At 34.6% G+C, this 19,731-nt stretch overlaps 3 protein-coding genes across 3 annotated transcripts; all 3 read left to right on the top strand.

The window, feature by feature from the left end:
- Positions 1-2,683: 2,683 nt before the first annotated feature.
- Positions 2,684-7,709, top strand: LOC147566068 (uncharacterized). The gene is made up of 10 exons (XM_086653354.1): positions 2,684-2,701; positions 3,045-3,164; positions 3,259-3,339; positions 3,548-3,694; positions 3,795-4,468; positions 4,544-4,737; positions 4,996-5,402; positions 5,505-5,636; positions 5,763-7,310; positions 7,404-7,709. The coding sequence occupies exons 1-10, from the start codon at positions 2,684-2,686 to the stop codon at positions 7,707-7,709; spliced, it is 3,627 nt and encodes a 1,208-aa protein (XP_086509480.1).
- Positions 7,710-9,160: 1,451 nt separating this feature from the next.
- Positions 9,161-11,077, top strand: LOC147566067 (uncharacterized). The gene is made up of 2 exons (XM_086653349.1): positions 9,161-10,678; positions 10,772-11,077. Exons 1-2 carry the CDS (start codon positions 9,161-9,163, stop codon positions 11,075-11,077), a joined length of 1,824 nt encoding a protein of 607 aa, XP_086509475.1.
- Positions 11,078-18,394: 7,317 nt separating this feature from the next.
- LOC147566066 (uncharacterized) lies at positions 18,395-19,207 on the top strand. The gene has a single exon (XM_086653333.1). It carries the CDS (start codon positions 18,395-18,397, stop codon positions 19,205-19,207), a length of 813 nt encoding a protein of 270 aa, XP_086509459.1.
- Positions 19,208-19,731: the final 524 nt, after the last annotated feature.

Below are 19,731 nucleotides of genomic sequence, written 5' to 3'. Positions count from 1 at the left end.
CCGGAGATTTTTCTTTATTCCCCAAAGCCGCAGCCATACTAAAAACGTAGTTGCAACCCGAAATCTTTTAAGATGTAAATTTGCATTACCTAGTCTTAACAGTAAAATCGTTGACTTGTTCAATTTCTTCTTCGTAATCGTGCTCATCCCCTACCATCTATTATATTAAAACAGCTAAGTCGGTTATCCAGGGGATAAGTGTGGCCGGCCATTTTATTTTAGAGATTTGATTGGGAACACATCGGTCGGATAATATAAAATCTTTTATGTAAATACACTAAAAAAAGAAGGGTATCTATGTAAATCAGTCAAAATTGGTTAGAATAACTACCCACATATTTCTCTCCCTATTTTTTTTTCTCCAATATCTCCCGTATCTTCCTAATTTCTCTTTCAACCGCCTAACTATTTCACTCAAAATTAAATCTCCCAAATTTTTTTATCAAATCTTTTGTGTTAGTGATATTTCTTCCATAAATACAGTTTTCCCTCCATCTTCTTTAAACACACGGTTTCTCCCTCTCTCCTCTTTAAACTTATTTTAGAATATGATTTACAAATTAAGGGAAGTTAATGTAATTTATGTTTTAATTTAAATTTATCTTCTCCTCCTCAAAGGCGTTAGCCAAGAGGGATCTTCCCCGTCCTACGGACGGGGACGAAACCTAGTTATCATAAGTATATATCAATCAAACTTCTATATTTACATACACACACACAGACACACACACACACACACATATATATATATATATATATATATATATATCTATTATATATCTATTATATATAGCACAATGGTGTTTTTTGAGCTCGACCGTAGATTTATCTCCGGATATTCGTGATCATCGGATATTCATCTCGATTTTTGCAATCCAACGGCCCATTTATAACTCTGTTAATTATGCACGGTTATCTTTACTAGCAGTTGTAATTTAAGCAGTTTTTATTATTTTTGTAACTTACTAAAACTGTCTATTTATTTTTATACCCTCACTTTCCTAAAGAAAGAACATTCAGCTTAGCACCTAAAAACTTAGTTTAAGGGATACTACCGTCATTTGACATTTTTAGACTAAATTACGGGAGAAAATCGTGGGGGAGAAGATACTACCGTTCTTAACTCTCCCTTAAAAATCTCCCACTCATTTACAAATATAACTAACTCTTCTATTAACTCTCTTAACTTCTTCCTTCAAATTTAAATTCCACATTTCACACCAAATCCCGGGAGAGAGGAAACAAGAAGGATAAATTCATCATAAAACTACCTAATGATTTTGATTCATAAATAGGAGAAATTAATGTCACGTTTAAGTTTGTCTCTTTGAAGTTGGATTAGTAACTACCTTTGAAGAGAATGGCAATCTAATATATTGATTTTTTTTGCAGAGAATGGCAATCTAATATATATTTCACTTGGTCTCCATTTTTTACCGATAAAAAATGCATAAAGATGTTCAAGTTTGAATAAGGTAAGATTCAAACCATCAGTCCATCTCTCTGTAATTTATCTTATCTCTCTGTAATTTATCTTATGATTTAATTTATCTTCTTAAATCATTCATTTTTGCATTTCTAAATCCTTCCTATCTTTTGATGGCTGGTAGGGTATGTAAGTGATTGATTCAACAATGGAGTAACTCTTTCCCAAGTTAATTTCTGCCATAAAGGTGAACAATGGATTAACGTGACGTGGTGGTTGGAAATTAACCACTCAAAGTATTCTTTCAGTATTTTTTTTTTTTTTATTTTGTTGAAGATATCTCTCACCTGTTTTACTGTTCATATAAGGATGAAGCTGTGCACCTTTTATGGTTGTTGAATACTTATAATAAAACATGTGTTTCGTTTTTTTTTTTTTGTTGAATAAACATGTGTTTCTCTATAGGTGCCAATGTCTAATTTGATGTTTTGTTTTTTTGTTCCTTTATATTTACAGGAGTATATGATACATCAAAAAAAAAGAATACCAAGTCAGCTCTAAAAAAAATAAGACAGAGAAGAAAGAGAACTTGGACGATTAGTTATTTTTTTTGCCTTTTTTTCATGTACAATCTTATTTAATTTTTATTTGACACATTTTTATTGATTTATAATTCATTTAGTGTATTAATATCTATTTCTCCCACTTCTATTGTAGTTGTAGTTCTTTATTTAAGTTGATTCTCTTTCCTCCCTCAAATGTAAATGGTTTACTAATGCTCATATTATTTTAAATTATTTCTCCTTCATATGTTTGAATCTTTTTTTTTTTGCATTTATTTCATTTATATGATATTTTTTGCTCTTTCGGGGAAAAAAAAAATCTTTCTTTCTAAGTTATTGAATATATTGTGTTCCTTTATTAGTTGTTATGTGGTTTAAGAATATTTTTGTACTTGCATATGTAAAAAGCTATTTTTTTTCTACTTTCAATTCCTGTACAAGTTTTGTATGTATTTTTTTTTAACGAAATTATTACTCAACTAGGTGTCCCAGCCTTATACAAGTTTTGTATGTATTTTTTTGTAACGAAATTATTGAATACATCCCTTTTGGCTAACGCCGTTGTGATAGATCGCGTCCCAGTCTTACAGAAGTATATATAATAAAACATGTGTTTCCTTATTATTTTTGTGTTGTTTACTACTTTTTTACTTCTCTTAAAAGAAAACTATTCATGTTATTTATATACACCTCAATGTTATTTAAACAAAAGGTTATTAAGGTCATTTAACATGTTTCAAAAAAAAAAAAAAAAACCAGGACATTTAACATATAATTTATCCTAAGAATTGGTCGTGGGTGAAGTGAAGACCCCTATTCCATTCAAAAAAAAAAAAAAATCCTTATTCGATTTTTCCTCTCTCCCTAACCGACTTCCACTTCCCATGACTCTTTCTTAAAACTTACGGTTTCTTGAAACTAAAGGTTATTAAGTACCACTAATTTTATATCAAACACTCTATCCATGTATATATTGTAAATAATAATGTATGATTTTTATGTGTTTTGTAGAATATATTGTAAATAATAATGTATGATTTTTATGTATTTTGTAGAATGAAAGTATAGCACAACGCATTCCCCGTTTAGGAGATCATTTGACCCGTTTGGATGAAGGAACTTCATCTGCTACTCAGTCAAATGTCCCTGAAGTATCTCTCCTAAATGAAAATGATGTAGTTGTTCTATTGACATATTCTCTTATATTTTGTCAAGTTATAAATATTAGAAAATTTTGTGATGATTCGTGTATCTTAATCTTTTTAATAGAATCATACAATATCAGAACACGAGCGCCTTCAAATAGAGCAATCACGTCTGCGAAAAGAGAAATGGGTAGCACAACCAGATGTAAGTACAAATTGTTGAATTTTCACTTCTTTTATTTATTTCAATTTTTTTTTATCTTTTTAACATGATATTCATTATTAAAATGTAAGATATTGCCTAGATAAATCTTATTTGTTTTCAACTTTTGGATAATAAACTTCATATACTTTAAATAGTCAATCACGAAAAGTATTATCTCAACTAAACATATTATATTACTATTTCGTAGAAAAATTGTTCAAAGGCACAACTAGCAGAATGTGCCCGTCTTCAAGCTAATCTGATACGTGCTACTCGAGTCCCAACTTTGAGAATTGTTGAAAGAAATGAAACAAGCTTTAATCCTCCACAAGTCATCATTGAGCATTCTGATGGGGTTCGATTTTCGATTACATTATTTTTTCATAAATGAATGTTTTAAATATTTTCTTTAACTTTTTAATTATTTTTTTCTGGCACTTTAATTCCGGACGTAGAATATGAGCAGTAGTACTTCGACGTCGACAAACGGGATAACCCCTACTGATCGTTATGAAGAACCAGTCAGAATAGTTCCAGAGCATATAATTGAAGTTGACCAGACTGATGATGAATTAAATTTTGGTTCTCCGTTGTCAAGTAACAACATTATTAGTAGCTCTATGGGGCGTCATTCTTTAGGTCGGATGAATATAGCGTGCCCTCACTGTGGAGCTTTACATTGGATCGATGAAAAATTAACTACTTCGTCTATCAAAAATCCTTTATTTGGAACATGTTGTTTGCAAGGGAAAATTCGTCTACCTACTCTCCGTGAACCACCTGAATCTCTGAAAGCATTGTACGAGGGTAACGATGAAACATCAGTGCGCTTTCGAAATAATATTCGGCGATATAATGCATCTAATGCATTTACCAGTCGAGGGTGCACACTAGAACCGAGAATTTTACAGGGAAGGGGTCCTACGTCATTCACGATACATGGAGAATTGCGTCATAGAACGGGATCATTAGAATCAGTTGAAGGAATTGATGGGTCATATGCTCAATTATATATTTATGATCCTTCAGAAGCTTTAAAGATTCGAAGTGGAAGAAATGAAGATCTTGATGTTAATGTGTTTGAAATGATTCAAAACACATTATTGGCTAATAACGTATTTTTCCCAGTGTATCGTCAGGCTCATTCAGTTCTCCAATGAATTAATTCACCTGAGCAAAATATACCTGTTCACCTTCATTACAGTGCTGCAACTGATAGACGACGTTATAATCTACCTTCAGTTGATGAGATTGCAGTTATATTGCCTGGAGATGGGACTGAAACATCTAAGTCTAGGGATATTATTTTACATTTGAGGGGAGACTCGCAGTTGATGCGTATATCAGAATGTCATCCGGCATATTTACCGTTGCATTACGTGTTGTTATTTCCTTATGGTGAGTTAGGTTGGGATCCTGAACTTAAGCAGTGGGACGTTAAACATGATCGACCGAGTACTGAAAGGCTGACCCAAATGTAGTATTTCAGTTATCGAATTTTTCAACGAACCTCTGAATACTCAACCATATTACGAGCTGGAAAATTATTCCAAGAATTTTTGGTAGATGCATGGGCCTCGACTGAGCAGAACAGATTGAATTTTATTCGGTGTTATCAATCTGTGTTGCGATCTGAACTTTACAACGGATTAACAGATATAGCAGATGATGGTTTGCGTCCCGATCAAGTTGGTCAACGATTCATTTTGCCTTCTTCTTTTACTGGCGGGACACGACATATGTTTGAAATATATCAAGATTCAATGGCGATCACACGTTACAATCATCATCCTGATATATTTCTCACTATGACTGCGAATACGAATTGGCCGGAAATAACATCTTCACTTTTGCCGAACCAAACTGCTATAGATAGACCTGATCTGGTTGCAAGGGTCTTTGAGTTGAAAAGGAAGCAATTGATGAAAGAAATTAAAAAAAATGAAGTCTTTGGGAAATATGTTGCTCATGTTTATACCATTGAATTTCAGAAACGTGGATTACCTCATATGCATGCACTTATATTTCTTCAAGATTCAGATAAAATTCATACAATCGATCAGGTTGAAAAATTAGTTTGTGCATAATTATCAGATGAGTTAGAAGATCCGGCCCTATTCCACACAGTAAAAAATTGTATGCTTCATGGTCCGTGTGGAAATCAGAGACCGAATGCGTCATGTATGAGCAAAGGAAAATGCACAAAAGGATATCCACGTACATTTACAAATGCCACCACTCTTGGAGAAGATGGATATCCAATATACCGTCGTCGTAATGACGGTCGAATTTTTACGGTCAGAGGGCAATAAGTTGACAATAGAAATGTAGTGCCTTACAATCCATATTTTTCTAGGCTATTTGATTGTCACATAAATGTAGAAGTTTGTGCGAGTGTACAATGTGTGAAATATATTCACAAGTATATTTACAAAGGAGGTGATCGCACGACTATGATTATTGGATGGATCGATGAGATTCGACAATACCTTGATTCAAGGTACATTGCCCCACCGAAAGCTGCATGGAGAATTTTCGGTTTTTTATTACATGAACAGTATCCGCCTGTTGTAAGGTTGGCTGTACATCTCCCAGGGATGCATCATGTGCTTTTTAATCCTAATGAGGGAGCGGAAGTTATTCAATCTAGAGCTGCACAACAAAAATCAACATTAATGGGTTTTTTTTCGTGTTGTGAATCTTATCCAGCAGCTCGAGCCTACACTTATCAAGAATTTCTGCAATACTTTGTGTGGCACAAAACTCTAAAAATTTGGAAAGTGAGGCAGAAGGGTTCCGCAATAGGAAGGATGTATTTTGTTAGTCCTAATGCAGGTGAGAGATTCTACTTGAGGTTGTTGCTAACAGTTGTAAGAGGGCCAAAATCGTTTGAGTGTTTACGTACTTTTGATGGGATAATCTATGATACATTCAAACAAGCATGTGTTGCACGTGGACTTTTGGAGGATGATGGAGAGTGGATACAGTGTTTAGAAGAAGCTGCTCGAATGAATAGTGGTCACCAATTGAGAAGACTTTTTTGTACACTTCTTCAGGAGTGTCATCCATTAAATCCACATTTATTATGGGATAGGTTTGCGAAAGACATATGCGACGATCTTGCGCATGTTCTCCGGACAACACGTGGAGTTGCAAATCCTACTGAGGATCAAATACTTGATTACGGGTTGTACTTAATAAATGAATTACTGGTAGAAATTGGGAAAAATCTCAATGAACATTTTCCTACTATGCCACAACCACGTGAAATATGGAGCGAAATTCTTGAAAATAGGTTGATTTGGGAGCATACGCAACTTCGTATATCTCTTCACGAGTCAAATGTAGTTTCCAGTGTTGAACGTCTTAATGATTCACAAAGAGCCGCTTATAGAGATATTATTGATTCTGTTAACCAGAATAAAGGACTTATATTTTTCTTAAGTGGTGGAGCTGGAACAGGCAAAACATTCCTGTACAATACTTTAGCTGCAAGTTGTCGATTTCGTGGTGATATAGTCATTACTGTTGCATCTTCGGGCATTGCTTCGTTATTATTGGCTGGAGGTAGAACTGCTCACTCAACATTTCGTATTCCTTTGGATGTACACGAAGATTCAATGTGTAACGTCAGTAAACAATCACCACATGCTGAGCTATTTAAGGAAACGAAACTTATTATATGGGATGAGGTACCAATGCAACATAGGTATTGCGTTGAGGCTGTTAGTCGAACTCTTCAAGGTATTCGTGATGACAATAGACCTTTCGGAGGTATAACAGTTGTTTTGGGTGGCGATTTTCGTCAAATACTTCCTGTAATCCCAAAAGGTGTAAGAGAGCAGATAGTTGGGGCTTCACTACGGAGATCACCTCTTTGGCATGCGATTAATGTGTTAACCCTTGCTCAGAACATGAGGTTAAGATCTGATGAACCTGGACACCAAAATTTTGCAAACTTCTTACTCGAGGTATGACATTCTTTAAATACAAATTATTTATATTTTTTTTCAACATACATATATAATATATGAACTTGCAAGGTATCTTTTCACTTTTTGTAGGTTGGGACAAATCCACAAGAGATCCTAGATTTACCAACATTTATTAATAGAAGTCGAAGTCTCCATGAACTTATTTCAGCTATCTATCCTGAGTTACATATTAATGGAACCGTAACAACTGAATATTTGACTGAGAGAACAATTCTTGCTGCACGCAATGAAGATGTATCTGTAATCAACGACGCGGCTTTGAGTATATCTCCCGGAGAAGTAGTAACTTATCTTGCTGCAGATAAAATGGAGGAAAGCGAAGTTAACAACTACGCTTTAGATGTTCGCTATTCATTCTCTTTTGTTAAAATGTAAAATTTTCATATCATTTAAACTAAAACCCAAAAAAAGAAGTTAATCAGATGCTCATAAACTAAGATTTTTACTTTCTTCGTAAAGGGTGTGGATAATTTCTCCTTTTGTGAAAGAGGCGTAACCTTTTGATTAAGTAGGAATATGGTCATAAATTTTGACTACCCATTAACTTCAATCATAACTGTGAGTGAATTTTTTAAATATATATTAACTATCAATTAGTGTTTAATTTGTCAATGTTAATCTGAGTCTCTCTAAAAAATCTATTATAATGAAACAGATCAGTCGGTTATAGGAGAGATAAGTCAGGTTGTCTATTTTTGTTGGTAGTTTCATAAAAATCACATCTAGCAGTACGTTAATATAAAATCCTCATGTAAATCTACTCATAATAGATTAGTTGTTGTGAAAAATAAAGGAGGGAAGAAGAAAGACAATGAAAATATGAGTCAAGGGATAAAAACAAGAAGAAATAGATTGTATGCTTATGTTTGTAGAGAATTCTCTTCTTTGGTACTATGGTGCATTGATACATTGGTACATTGGTCCATTTCATTCATTAGCAAGGAAGCTATTTATATAGGCCTCTTGATAAGTTACATAACCAGAGGAGAGTCACACAATAATGGTGCTTGAATACAAAATAATGGTGGAGAGCTAATGACGGTGAGAGTTGCAAAGTGTGGTGGTCATCCACCATAAATCAAGTATTTATAACACTCCCCTGGATGTCCACCACATCAGAAATTTGTTCATTAAAATTTTACTATGAAAACCCAATGGGACAAAACCATAGTGAAGGAAAAAGAGTACAAATTCTATCTATCTGTTCCATCTTTGATGACCACATAATCTGCTTCATTAAAACCATCTTAGGAAAACCCCAGTGGGGAAGATCTTAACGAATGGTATATAAACACATAAATATAATAAGTAGCATTTGATATCTCAAGTTGCATTCATATAATGCTTTAAAGTTTATGCATACTTTAGATTGAAGCTTGTTAAATCCTTCAGGGATTTCAGTTGAACTCACTTTCTAGTGATTCATATTTGTCATATACATCAATAAGATTATTATAATATTTTGTGAAATCAATATACTAATCACATTTCAATGTGCATTATAACTTTCATGCGCAATCCACCTTACACGCATAATAGGTGTTAAACTCATCATTCAATGACTAGTTCTCTCGCCAAAACCTTGTCAGGAAAATCCAATGAGACAAAACCTGAACGAAGGAAAAAAAAATGCAACTTTTAAACAAATTAAAACAATTTTCAAATACGCACAATTGCCTCATTAAGTTGACAATAGAAATGTAGTGCCTTACAATCCATATTTTTCTAGGCTATTTGATTGTCACATAAATGTAGAAGTTTGTGCGAGTGTACAATGTGTGAAATATATTCACAAGTATATTTACAAAGGAGGTGATCGCACGACTATGATTATTGGATGGATCGATGAGATTCGACAATACCTTGATTCAAGGTACATTGCCCCACCGAAAGCTGCATGGAGAATTTTCGGTTTTTTATTACATGAACAGTATCCGCCTGTTGTAAGGTTGGCTGTACATCTCCCAGGGATGCATCATGTGCTTTTTAATCCTAATGAGGGAGCGGAAGTTATTCAATCTAGAGCTGCACAACAAAAATCAACATTAATGGGTTTTTTTTCGTGTTGTGAATCTTATCCAGCAGCTCGAGCCTACACTTATCAAGAATTTCTGCAATACTTTGTGTGGCACAAAACTCTAAAAATTTGGAAAGTGAGGCAGAAGGGTTCCGCAATAGGAAGGATGTATTTTGTTAGTCCTAATGCAGGTGAGAGATTCTACTTGAGGTTGTTGCTAACAGTTGTAAGAGGGCCAAAATCGTTTGAGTGTTTACGTACTTTTGATGGGATAATCTATGATACATTCAAACAAGCATGTGTTGCACGTGGACTTTTGGAGGATGATGGAGAGTGGATACAGTGTTTAGAAGAAGCTGCTCGAATGAATAGTGGTCACCAATTGAGAAGACTTTTTTGTACACTTCTTCAGGAGTGTCATCCATTAAATCCACATTTATTATGGGATAGGTTTGCGAAAGACATATGCGACGATCTTGCGCATGTTCTCCGGACAACACGTGGAGTTGCAAATCCTACTGAGGATCAAATACTTGATTACGGGTTGTACTTAATAAATGAATTACTGGTAGAAATTGGGAAAAATCTCAATGAACATTTTCCTACTATGCCACAACCACGTGAAATATGGAGCGAAATTCTTGAAAATAGGTTGATTTGGGAGCATACGCAACTTCGTATATCTCTTCACGAGTCAAATGTAGTTTCCAGTGTTGAACGTCTTAATGATTCACAAAGAGCCGCTTATAGAGATATTATTGATTCTGTTAACCAGAATAAAGGACTTATATTTTTCTTAAGTGGTGGAGCTGGAACAGGCAAAACATTCCTGTACAATACTTTAGCTGCAAGTTGTCGATTTCGTGGTGATATAGTCATTACTGTTGCATCTTCGGGCATTGCTTCGTTATTATTGGCTGGAGGTAGAACTGCTCACTCAACATTTCGTATTCCTTTGGATGTACACGAAGATTCAATGTGTAACGTCAGTAAACAATCACCACATGCTGAGCTATTTAAGGAAACGAAACTTATTATATGGGATGAGGTACCAATGCAACATAGGTATTGCGTTGAGGCTGTTAGTCGAACTCTTCAAGGTATTCGTGATGACAATAGACCTTTCGGAGGTATAACAGTTGTTTTGGGTGGCGATTTTCGTCAAATACTTCCTGTAATCCCAAAAGGTGTAAGAGAGCAGATAGTTGGGGCTTCACTACGGAGATCACCTCTTTGGCATGCGATTAATGTGTTAACCCTTGCTCAGAACATGAGGTTAAGATCTGATGAACCTGGACACCAAAATTTTGCAAACTTCTTACTCGAGGTATGACATTCTTTAAATACAAATTATTTATATTTTTTTTCAACATACATATATAATATATGAACTTGCAAGGTATCTTTTCACTTTTTGTAGGTTGGGACAAATCCACAAGAGATCCTAGATTTACCAACATTTATTAATAGAAGTCGAAGTCTCCATGAACTTATTTCAGCTATCTATCCTGAGTTACATATTAATGGAACCGTAACAACTGAATATTTGACTGAGAGAACAATTCTTGCTGCACGCAATGAAGATGTATCTGTAATCAACGACGCGGCTTTGAGTATATCTCCCGGAGAAGTAGTAACTTATCTTGCTGCAGATAAAATGGAGGAAAGCGAAGTTAACAACTACGCTTTAGATGTTCGCTATTCATTCTCTTTTGTTAAAATGTAAAATTTTCATATCATTTAAACTAAAACCCAAAAAAAGAAGTTAATCAGATGCTCATAAACTAAGATTTTTACTTTCTTCGTAAAGGGTGTGGATAATTTCTCCTTTTGTGAAAGAGGCGTAACCTTTTGATTAAGTAGGAATATGGTCATAAATTTTGACTACCCATTAACTTCAATCATAACTGTGAGTGAATTTTTTAAATATATATTAACTATCAATTAGTGTTTAATTTGTCAATGTTAATCTGAGTCTCTCTAAAAAATCTATTATAATGAAACAGATCAGTCGGTTATAGGAGAGATAAGTCAGGTTGTCTATTTTTGTTGGTAGTTTCATAAAAATCACATCTAGCAGTACGTTAATATAAAATCCTCATGTAAATCTACTCATAATAGATTAGTTGTTGTGAAAAATAAAGGAGGGAAGAAGAAAGACAATGAAAATATGAGTCAAGGGATAAAAACAAGAAGAAATAGATTGTATGCTTATGTTTGTAGAGAATTCTCTTCTTTGGTACTATGGTGCATTGATACATTGGTACATTGGTCCATTTCATTCATTAGCAAGGAAGCTATTTATATTGGCCTCTTGATAAGTTACATAACCAGAGGAGAGTCACACAATAATGGTGCTTGAATACAAAATAATGGTGGAGAGCTAATGACGGTGAGAGTTGCAAAGTGTGGTGGTCATCCACCATAAATCAAGTATTTATAACACTCCCCTGGATGTCCACCACATCAGAAATTTGTTCATTAAAATTTTACTATGAAAACCCAATGGGACAAAACCATAGTGAAGGAAAAAGAGTACAAATTCTATCTATCTGTTCCATCTTTGATGACCACATAATCTGCTTCATTAAAACCATCTTAGGAAAACCCCAGTGGGGAAGATCTTAACGAATGGTATATAAACACATAAATATAATAAGTAGCATTTGATATCTCAAGTTGCATTCATATAATGCTTTAAAGTTTATGCATACTTTAGATTGAAGCTTGTTAAATCCTTCAGGGATTTCAGTTGAACTCACTTTCTAGTGATTCATATTTGTCATATACATCAATAAGATTATTATAATATTTTGTGAAATCAATATACTAATCACATTTCAATGTGCATTATAACTTTCATGCGCAATCCACCTTACACGCATAATAGGTGTTAAACTCATCATTCAATGACTAGTTCTCTCGCCAAAACCTTGTCAGGAAAATCCAATGAGACAAAACCTGAACGAAGGAAAAAAAAATGCAACTTTTAAACAAATTAAAACAATTTTCAAATACGCACAATTGCCTCATTAAAACCTTGACAAGGAAACCCCAATGGGACAAAACCTTGACGAAGGAAAAAGAGTACAACGCCATTGACATTTTATATATATATGATAGTTGTTTTCTATAACCACATTACAACATACGTAATGTATTATCTGTACCACATTAGGTACTTCTGGACCTTAACTTTCTTTGATAGATCATAACTCGAGACAATATGAGTTGTTTTGAAGCTTGGAGCCTTTTAGTATTTCAGAATATATTTATCTTCAAGATTTTCTTTACTCGAATAATCTTTTTCAATACTCTACTCCGAAACTTTGATAAACTCTTCAAGAATCACAATAACATTTATCAGTACTTCATAATTCAACTCGAGAACTTTTTTAATCATATAGAAAATTTATAAATGAAGGTCAAACTCTTTATAGACCAAATAACTTTTTATTTCTTACATATATCTACTTTATTACCTTCAGGGTAATTCTGGGTTAGTGCTTCGACTTCATGTCTGAAGACTTAATTGTTGTGTAAGAAAAATCCATAATTAATGAATTATTTCGTCAAAATTTGGTCAATTACTTTGAGTAATGTAGGATCAATACGATCATAGTAGCTATTATTTTCAAAATATGCGTCGTTTCTAACGATTTAATTTGATCTCACAAACTTCCACAAAGTGCATATGTTTTAATGAGTTTTCTCGTTTGGGTACTCCTGCCTCGTTAAGGGTCATTGTCTCTTTTCAGACATATCCCCTTCAGGGGATTTTATTTAGGATGATGAATCATATTAGTTTATCATTTGATAGCCTCTTCAGGAGGATTATATACAAACTTGTTTCTTCAGTGTCCAAGATGATATGCTACTTTGATCAGCTTAGCATTTTTCATTTCCCATGACCTTTATCCGTACATGCGCATATTAAGCTCTGAAAAATATCAATATTTGGAGGTAGTGAATTCTTCGTTTATCAATTCTAAATGAGAGAAACTTGATAATTTTCAAGTATTTACGACATTGAATCTTGGACTTCCTCCCCTACTGTCGATAGATTTGTCTCATTTAATAATAAAAATCATTGGGCATACGCACACATACTTCAAGGTTGTGACAAAGACGAAAAGAAAAATCAATTGCTTCAGGCATATTGAGATTTTTGTTTTCATATCATATGATCTGTGGGGCCATAATTGCTATCTAGTCACAACTTCAGGTGTGAGCAATGTGTTGTAATATTACATCTTTAGGTGTGATTGATACATGTGAGACGTATCATCTTCATGTGATTTTTGTAATTCTATTAAAATTCATCATCGCTTTCTCTTTGGGTATTACAACTTTAGGTGTAATATGAAAGGGGATATTCAACACATTTCATTTTCCAAGAATTTACAACTCATCACAGTCCATAGACACGAAAGAACATATTATCACCACTTAAATAAATATTTTGAACTCGGTATAGTATTTTTTTTTACCACAAATTCAGTTGTAATCTCTTAAGAATTAATGAAAAATAATTCCAATATTGAAATATCAATATTTCTCACTCCAGGAATGAGTAAAAAAAATTTATTTTGCGAGACGTTTTTGTTTTGGTGATAATTAACCAACTCATAATGGTTATATGTTTCCATCATTTAGAGATTTGATTTATTATCATCTCATAGAAAATTTATACTTCAAAGTCTTCTAGTAATTTTGAGATTTGAAGACTTACTTCACATACACCCAACTTCAGGTTTGGTATCTCATATACAAATGGATGATTCAAATTGATCTTAACCAGATTCTAATAGTTAAATTTCCTCTTCAATAAAACCTTCATTAACAGATCAAAATATTTGATTATGATATATCCACACAAAATTAAACATTAGTTACGAGAGTCCGACCAGTTTATTCTTGAAGATAGAACTTACATTGACCTTATCATCGAACGAGTTACAATAACATTCGTATTAGATTGCAATATTAATCATTTCACCATTATCATCTATGCAATTCTCATATCCTTCTGATATGATTCAATGTCTCAACAACAATAAAATAAATGGTTAGCGATTATTAAAAATGATAAGTTGGTAAATTCAACAAAGAAAGGTCCACATATCTTTTAACTTACCAATCACAATTGACCAACCTTACCAATCTTTTTGCTTATATCTTGATCAAGGAGTTGATAATTTCTTCTTCCCTTTAATGATAGAGCAATTCGTGTTGATAACGTGTTGTGAAAAATAAAGGAGGGAAGAAGAAAGACAATGAAAATATGAGCCAAGAGATAAAAACAAGAAGAAATAAATTGTGTGCTTATGTTTGTAGAGAATTCTCTTCTTTGGTATTATGGAACATTGATACATTTCTTTCACTAGCAAGGAAGCTCTTTATATAGGCCTCTTGATGAGTTACATAACCAATGAAGAGTCACACAATAATGGTGCTTGAATACAAAGGAATGGTGGAGAACTAATGGTGGTGAGAGTTACAAAATGTGGTGGTCATCCACCATAAATCAAATATTTATAACATTAATGAGGTATTAATGTGAATATTAAACAAAATTTAAATGCCAAAATCGGTTAAGATACCCCAGGGACGGTCCTGACTCAAAGCGAACAAAGCTTCGCTTTGGGCCTCCTATTTTAGGGGCCACCATGTGAAGAAAACAAATCACATTTAGGAAAAATAATAAGTAGAAACCAGCCCTAACTAAACGATATTTTAACCAACAATGGCCCATTTCATTTTTGTTAACGTGGTCTGCACCTATTTTTAGGGGCACCACGAGGGCCGTTTTGAAACTTCCCTACTTTAAATCCAGATTATAAAAGTCCTTTTATAAGCGTGACTTTTCTCTTTATCTCTCTCAACCAATAAATTCTAACACTAATCAATTAATCTTAAGCCGGGGAACACCTCGACAGCACATACCCTCCATCAGTTCCTAAAGGCTGTCAAACCTGACATCCTATTCCTCTCTGAAACTAGACTCACTCCCTCTTCTAACACTCTCAATCTTGAGAGATTTGGTCTTCCTAACAAAATTATCGTCTCTGCAATAGGTCGAAGTGGTGGTTTGGCCTTATTCTGGGCTTCACATATAGACCTCCAACTCATAAACAACAGCAATAATCTTATTCAAACCAAGGTTAGTGGAAATTCCACGGATTGGACTTTATGTTGTATTTATGGACCCCCTCGGGTCAGTGACAGGATGAAATTCTGGCAGGAATTAAAGGATAATTTGAATGATCTCCACAACCCGTACCTTTGCATTGGTGATATGAATGCGATTGATTCACATTCAGAAAAATGGGGAGGTTCTAACAACATCCCATTTGCTAATCATTTCTCGGATTTTATTAATGCAACTGGTTTAATCGACTTAGGATTCAATGGTCCTGCTTTCACATGGACTAACAATCGATCTCTTCGGTACCTGACTAGAGAGAGATTAGACAGAGTAATGGCAGACTCAGAGTGGATCAACCAATATCAAAATGCTGGGGTTTACCACCTACCGCGCTACAACAGTGATCACTGCCCAATTTTACTCGAGACCGAAGTCAATTATTCTATGGTCTCGTCTACAACCCGATTCGAGTCCTACTGGTTAAAACACAGGTCTTATAAAACTCAATTAAATAAATGTTGGAGCTCAAATAATTCAAATCTTATTACTAAGTTGCAGCAGGTAAAGTCTGAATTAAGTCAATGGAGTCATTTAAATTTTGGTAAATTGGACAGAAGACTCAAAATACTTCGAAGTCGTCTTCAAGCAGTCCAACAACTGATACCAAATGAATCTAATCTACTTCTAAAATCACACATTCAAGAAGAAATATTACACTATGAGGAACTTCAACGAACAAAATTAGAACAAAGAACCAGACAGTTTTGGGCTCTTAATGGGGACAGAAATACAAAGGCCTTTCACACTTCTATATCCATGAGAAGAAAGATAAATCATATTCAAAGCTTGATAACGCAAACAGGGGAACAAATTCGAAATGAACAGGAAATTGCAAATCACATGGTGGATCACTTTCAGAACTTGTTTAGGGAAGAGGCGGTCCAGCCAGCCCCACCAGAGATATTAAACAGTTTCAAGCATCTCTCAGAAGATAATCAATGTGCCTTATCTAGGATACCAACAGAGGAGGAAATTAGAGAAGTTGTCTTTCAAATGGGTCCAGTGAAAAGTTCGGGTCCAGATGGACTCCCAAGTCTGTTTTATCAAGAAGGATGGAACACAATCAAACTTGAGGTTGTTCCTTTTATCCAACAAGCATTCAGAACGGGCTATTTCGAACCAGCGCTTAATTCGACCAACTTGGTTCTAATTCCCAAGACTGAGCACCCTTCAATGGCTACTGACTATCGCCCTATAGCCCTATGCAACAATCTCTACAAATTCATCACTAAGCTATTGGCTAACAGACTTAGACCACTCTTAGATGCGACAATCAACTGGAATCAAAGTGCTTTTGTGCCACAAAGACAGATCGTAGACAATATTGTCATCATCCAGGAGAGTATTCATTCAATGAACTTATCTAAATCAAAGAAAGGAGCTTTTATACTCAAAATGGACATGGCTAAAGCTTACGACAGAATTAATTGGTCCTTTCTCAAACAGGTCCTTCTAGCTTTTGGAGTCTCAGGTAATTCTCTGAATCTAATCATGACGTGTATAACTACTCCAACAATGAGTATGCTAATCAATGGCAAACAATATGGAGAATTCAAACCAGAAAGAGGTCTAAGACAGGGTTGCCCCCTGTCTCCATATCTCTTTATTTTAGTTTCTCAATCCTTGTCATTCTTAATAGAGAAATATGAAAACGAATCATTGTACGAAGGTTATAGAGTCAACAGATATGCACCAAAGGTCACTCATCTGCTGTTTGCCGATGACCTTATGATCATGGGAGTGGCAACTACAAGTAATCTCCAGGCAATCAAACATATTTTGTCTACATATATGGAATTCTCAGGTCAGGCAGTCAATTACAACAAGTCAGCTATTTATTTCAGTCCGGGAGTTCCAGATTCAACCAGGAATTTATATCTCACTGAACTCAATACTCCAATCATGACAGATTCAGACAAGTATTTGGGGACTTTTATTCTTAAGCCACGAAATAGAATTCGGGTTCATGGTTTTCTTATAGACAATTTCAAATCGAAATTATCCGGTTGGAAAAAGAAATTAACATCACAAGCAGGCAGAACATTATTAATAAAGTCGGTTTTGAGTCCCTCCTGCACATACTTTTTTGGTCTTTCACTCCTTCCTCAGGGTATTTTGAACCAACTGGAGAGACTCGAAAGGGAATTTTGGTGGGATCACGAAGGAGAACATCGTAAGATGCACTTCCTCCCTTGGGATATTATCCAAAAACCAAAGGAATTAGGAGGATTGGGAATTCGGTCGTTGACCAAGGTGAATGAATCTCTGGTGGCTAAACTAGCCTGAAGATTCCTCACCCAATCTAACTCTGTTTGGGTTCGTATATTACAAGCTAAGTACTGTACATCTCAAGATTACTGGACAGAAACAAAGAAAAACAACATATCACCAATCTGGGCTTCACTATTGAGCATTAGAGATGTTCTTAAGAGGAATCATTGTTGGCGGGTAGGGGACGGCAAGTCCATCCGTATTCAAGTTGATCCATGGATACCAACAATAGAAGAATACAAACCAAATATTATTTCTACTAGAAAAAATGTTCCCTATTATGTCTCTGATCTAATCAGAGAAAACAATTGGAATGAACCTTTTATCAGAGATTTATTCGATTCAAATTCAGTTACCAAGATAACCCAAATACATATTCCCTCTACTCCAACAGAAGATCAGCTAATATGGACGGCAAGTACAAATGGTAAATTTTCTTCTAAGTCCTATTACAGAGAGATTATCAATGTTAACCCTAACATGAGAGCAGGAACTAACTACCCATGGTCGAAACTATGGAAAATTAAAGGAATAGAACCAAAAGTTTTATTATTCATATGGAAGATGGTGAGCAAAGGTTTACCTGTCTTAGATAGCATCCAAAGAGGAAACCCAGATATTGATTCGACTTGCAAACTATGTCATCTTCAACAGGAAACAGTTGAACATCTTTTTGGCTCATGTAACAAGTTCAAGGAGCTTTTGGCTAGGGCACAACAGTTTGAATACCTCCCACATGATGCACATCCAACAAAACTGGTTAGATATTTGATTCATAACAACAAAAATGAAAGGAAATTTGTGTTTGGGATTTACCTTCTTTGGTATCACTGGAAGAGCCGAAATGAAGCTATATTCAGCAACAAACAACCAAACTACAACTTCATCATCTATCAAGCTAGAAAATATGCAGAAGGTTTCCATAACAGAAACGATTTTCATATTCAAAACCCAGCTTCTTCGATATGGATACCACCTCAGGACAATTACTTAAAAGCCAACTTTGATGGTGCTTTCTCGGACAGAGGAGCATCCATGGCGGTGGTGGTTAGAGACGGTAATGGGCAAATCATCAAGCAGATAGCAACAAGAATCGAATCAGACTCAAGCCTAGAAAGTGAAACTAGGGCTTTTCTATTAGCTCTGGATATTGGGGAAGAATTAGGCCGACCATGTCTGATAATAGAAGGAGATTGCAAGGTTATTCTAGATGAAATAACAAACGGCCAGGATTCATTCCCTTGGAGATTGAAACCATACATTCTGGAAGCCATGAGGAAATTAAATGAGGCTCCACTTTGGGCACTCTGGTACTGCCCAAGAGAAGCAAACCAGGCTCCACACTTGCTGGCCCAATATATACTGAATGTTACTTAGAGTACCTTTGTATCTTCTTTGTTTTCTACTTTTAACTTCTATGTAATTGACTCTTGCCTATGGCTATATATGAAGTTATTATGTTTCCAAAAAAAAAAAAAAATTAATCTTAAGCCTAAACGACTTCTTCTTCTACTACATTTTAAGTTCTTTTTAGAGTTGTTTTGTGAAAGAGACAAAGATAAATACCGGCTGATGAGTTTGGGGCATGAATATGTTCTTTTTTGAGTTTGGGGCAAGAACTAACTTTGACTAACTTTATCATCCAAAAAGTAACGCCGTCTAATAACTCTTAACGTTAGTTGACTCTTGCATTAGTTAAAAACGTGAACACTAATTTTTTAAACTCAAATGCTCCTAACACAAGTTTTGCAATTTTTGAAAAATATTCAAATTAAAAAAAAATAACCTATTTACATCCATTGACCATGTTCGCATAAACCCCCCACTCGCATAAATTCATAAACCTCATGTACAAACCTATATATCCCAAAAAAAAAAATGTGGCCACAAAAATTAATTGT

Source organism: Eschscholzia californica, unplaced genomic scaffold (assembly GCF_041429995.1).
Source record: "Eschscholzia californica isolate CP2 unplaced genomic scaffold, dmEscCali1.0.p SCAF_1, whole genome shotgun sequence".
Taxonomy (NCBI): Eukaryota; Viridiplantae; Streptophyta; class Magnoliopsida; order Ranunculales; family Papaveraceae; genus Eschscholzia; species Eschscholzia californica.
Note: the sequence above shows the minus strand (reverse complement) of the source record. Positions and strands in the feature narration are given on the sequence as shown.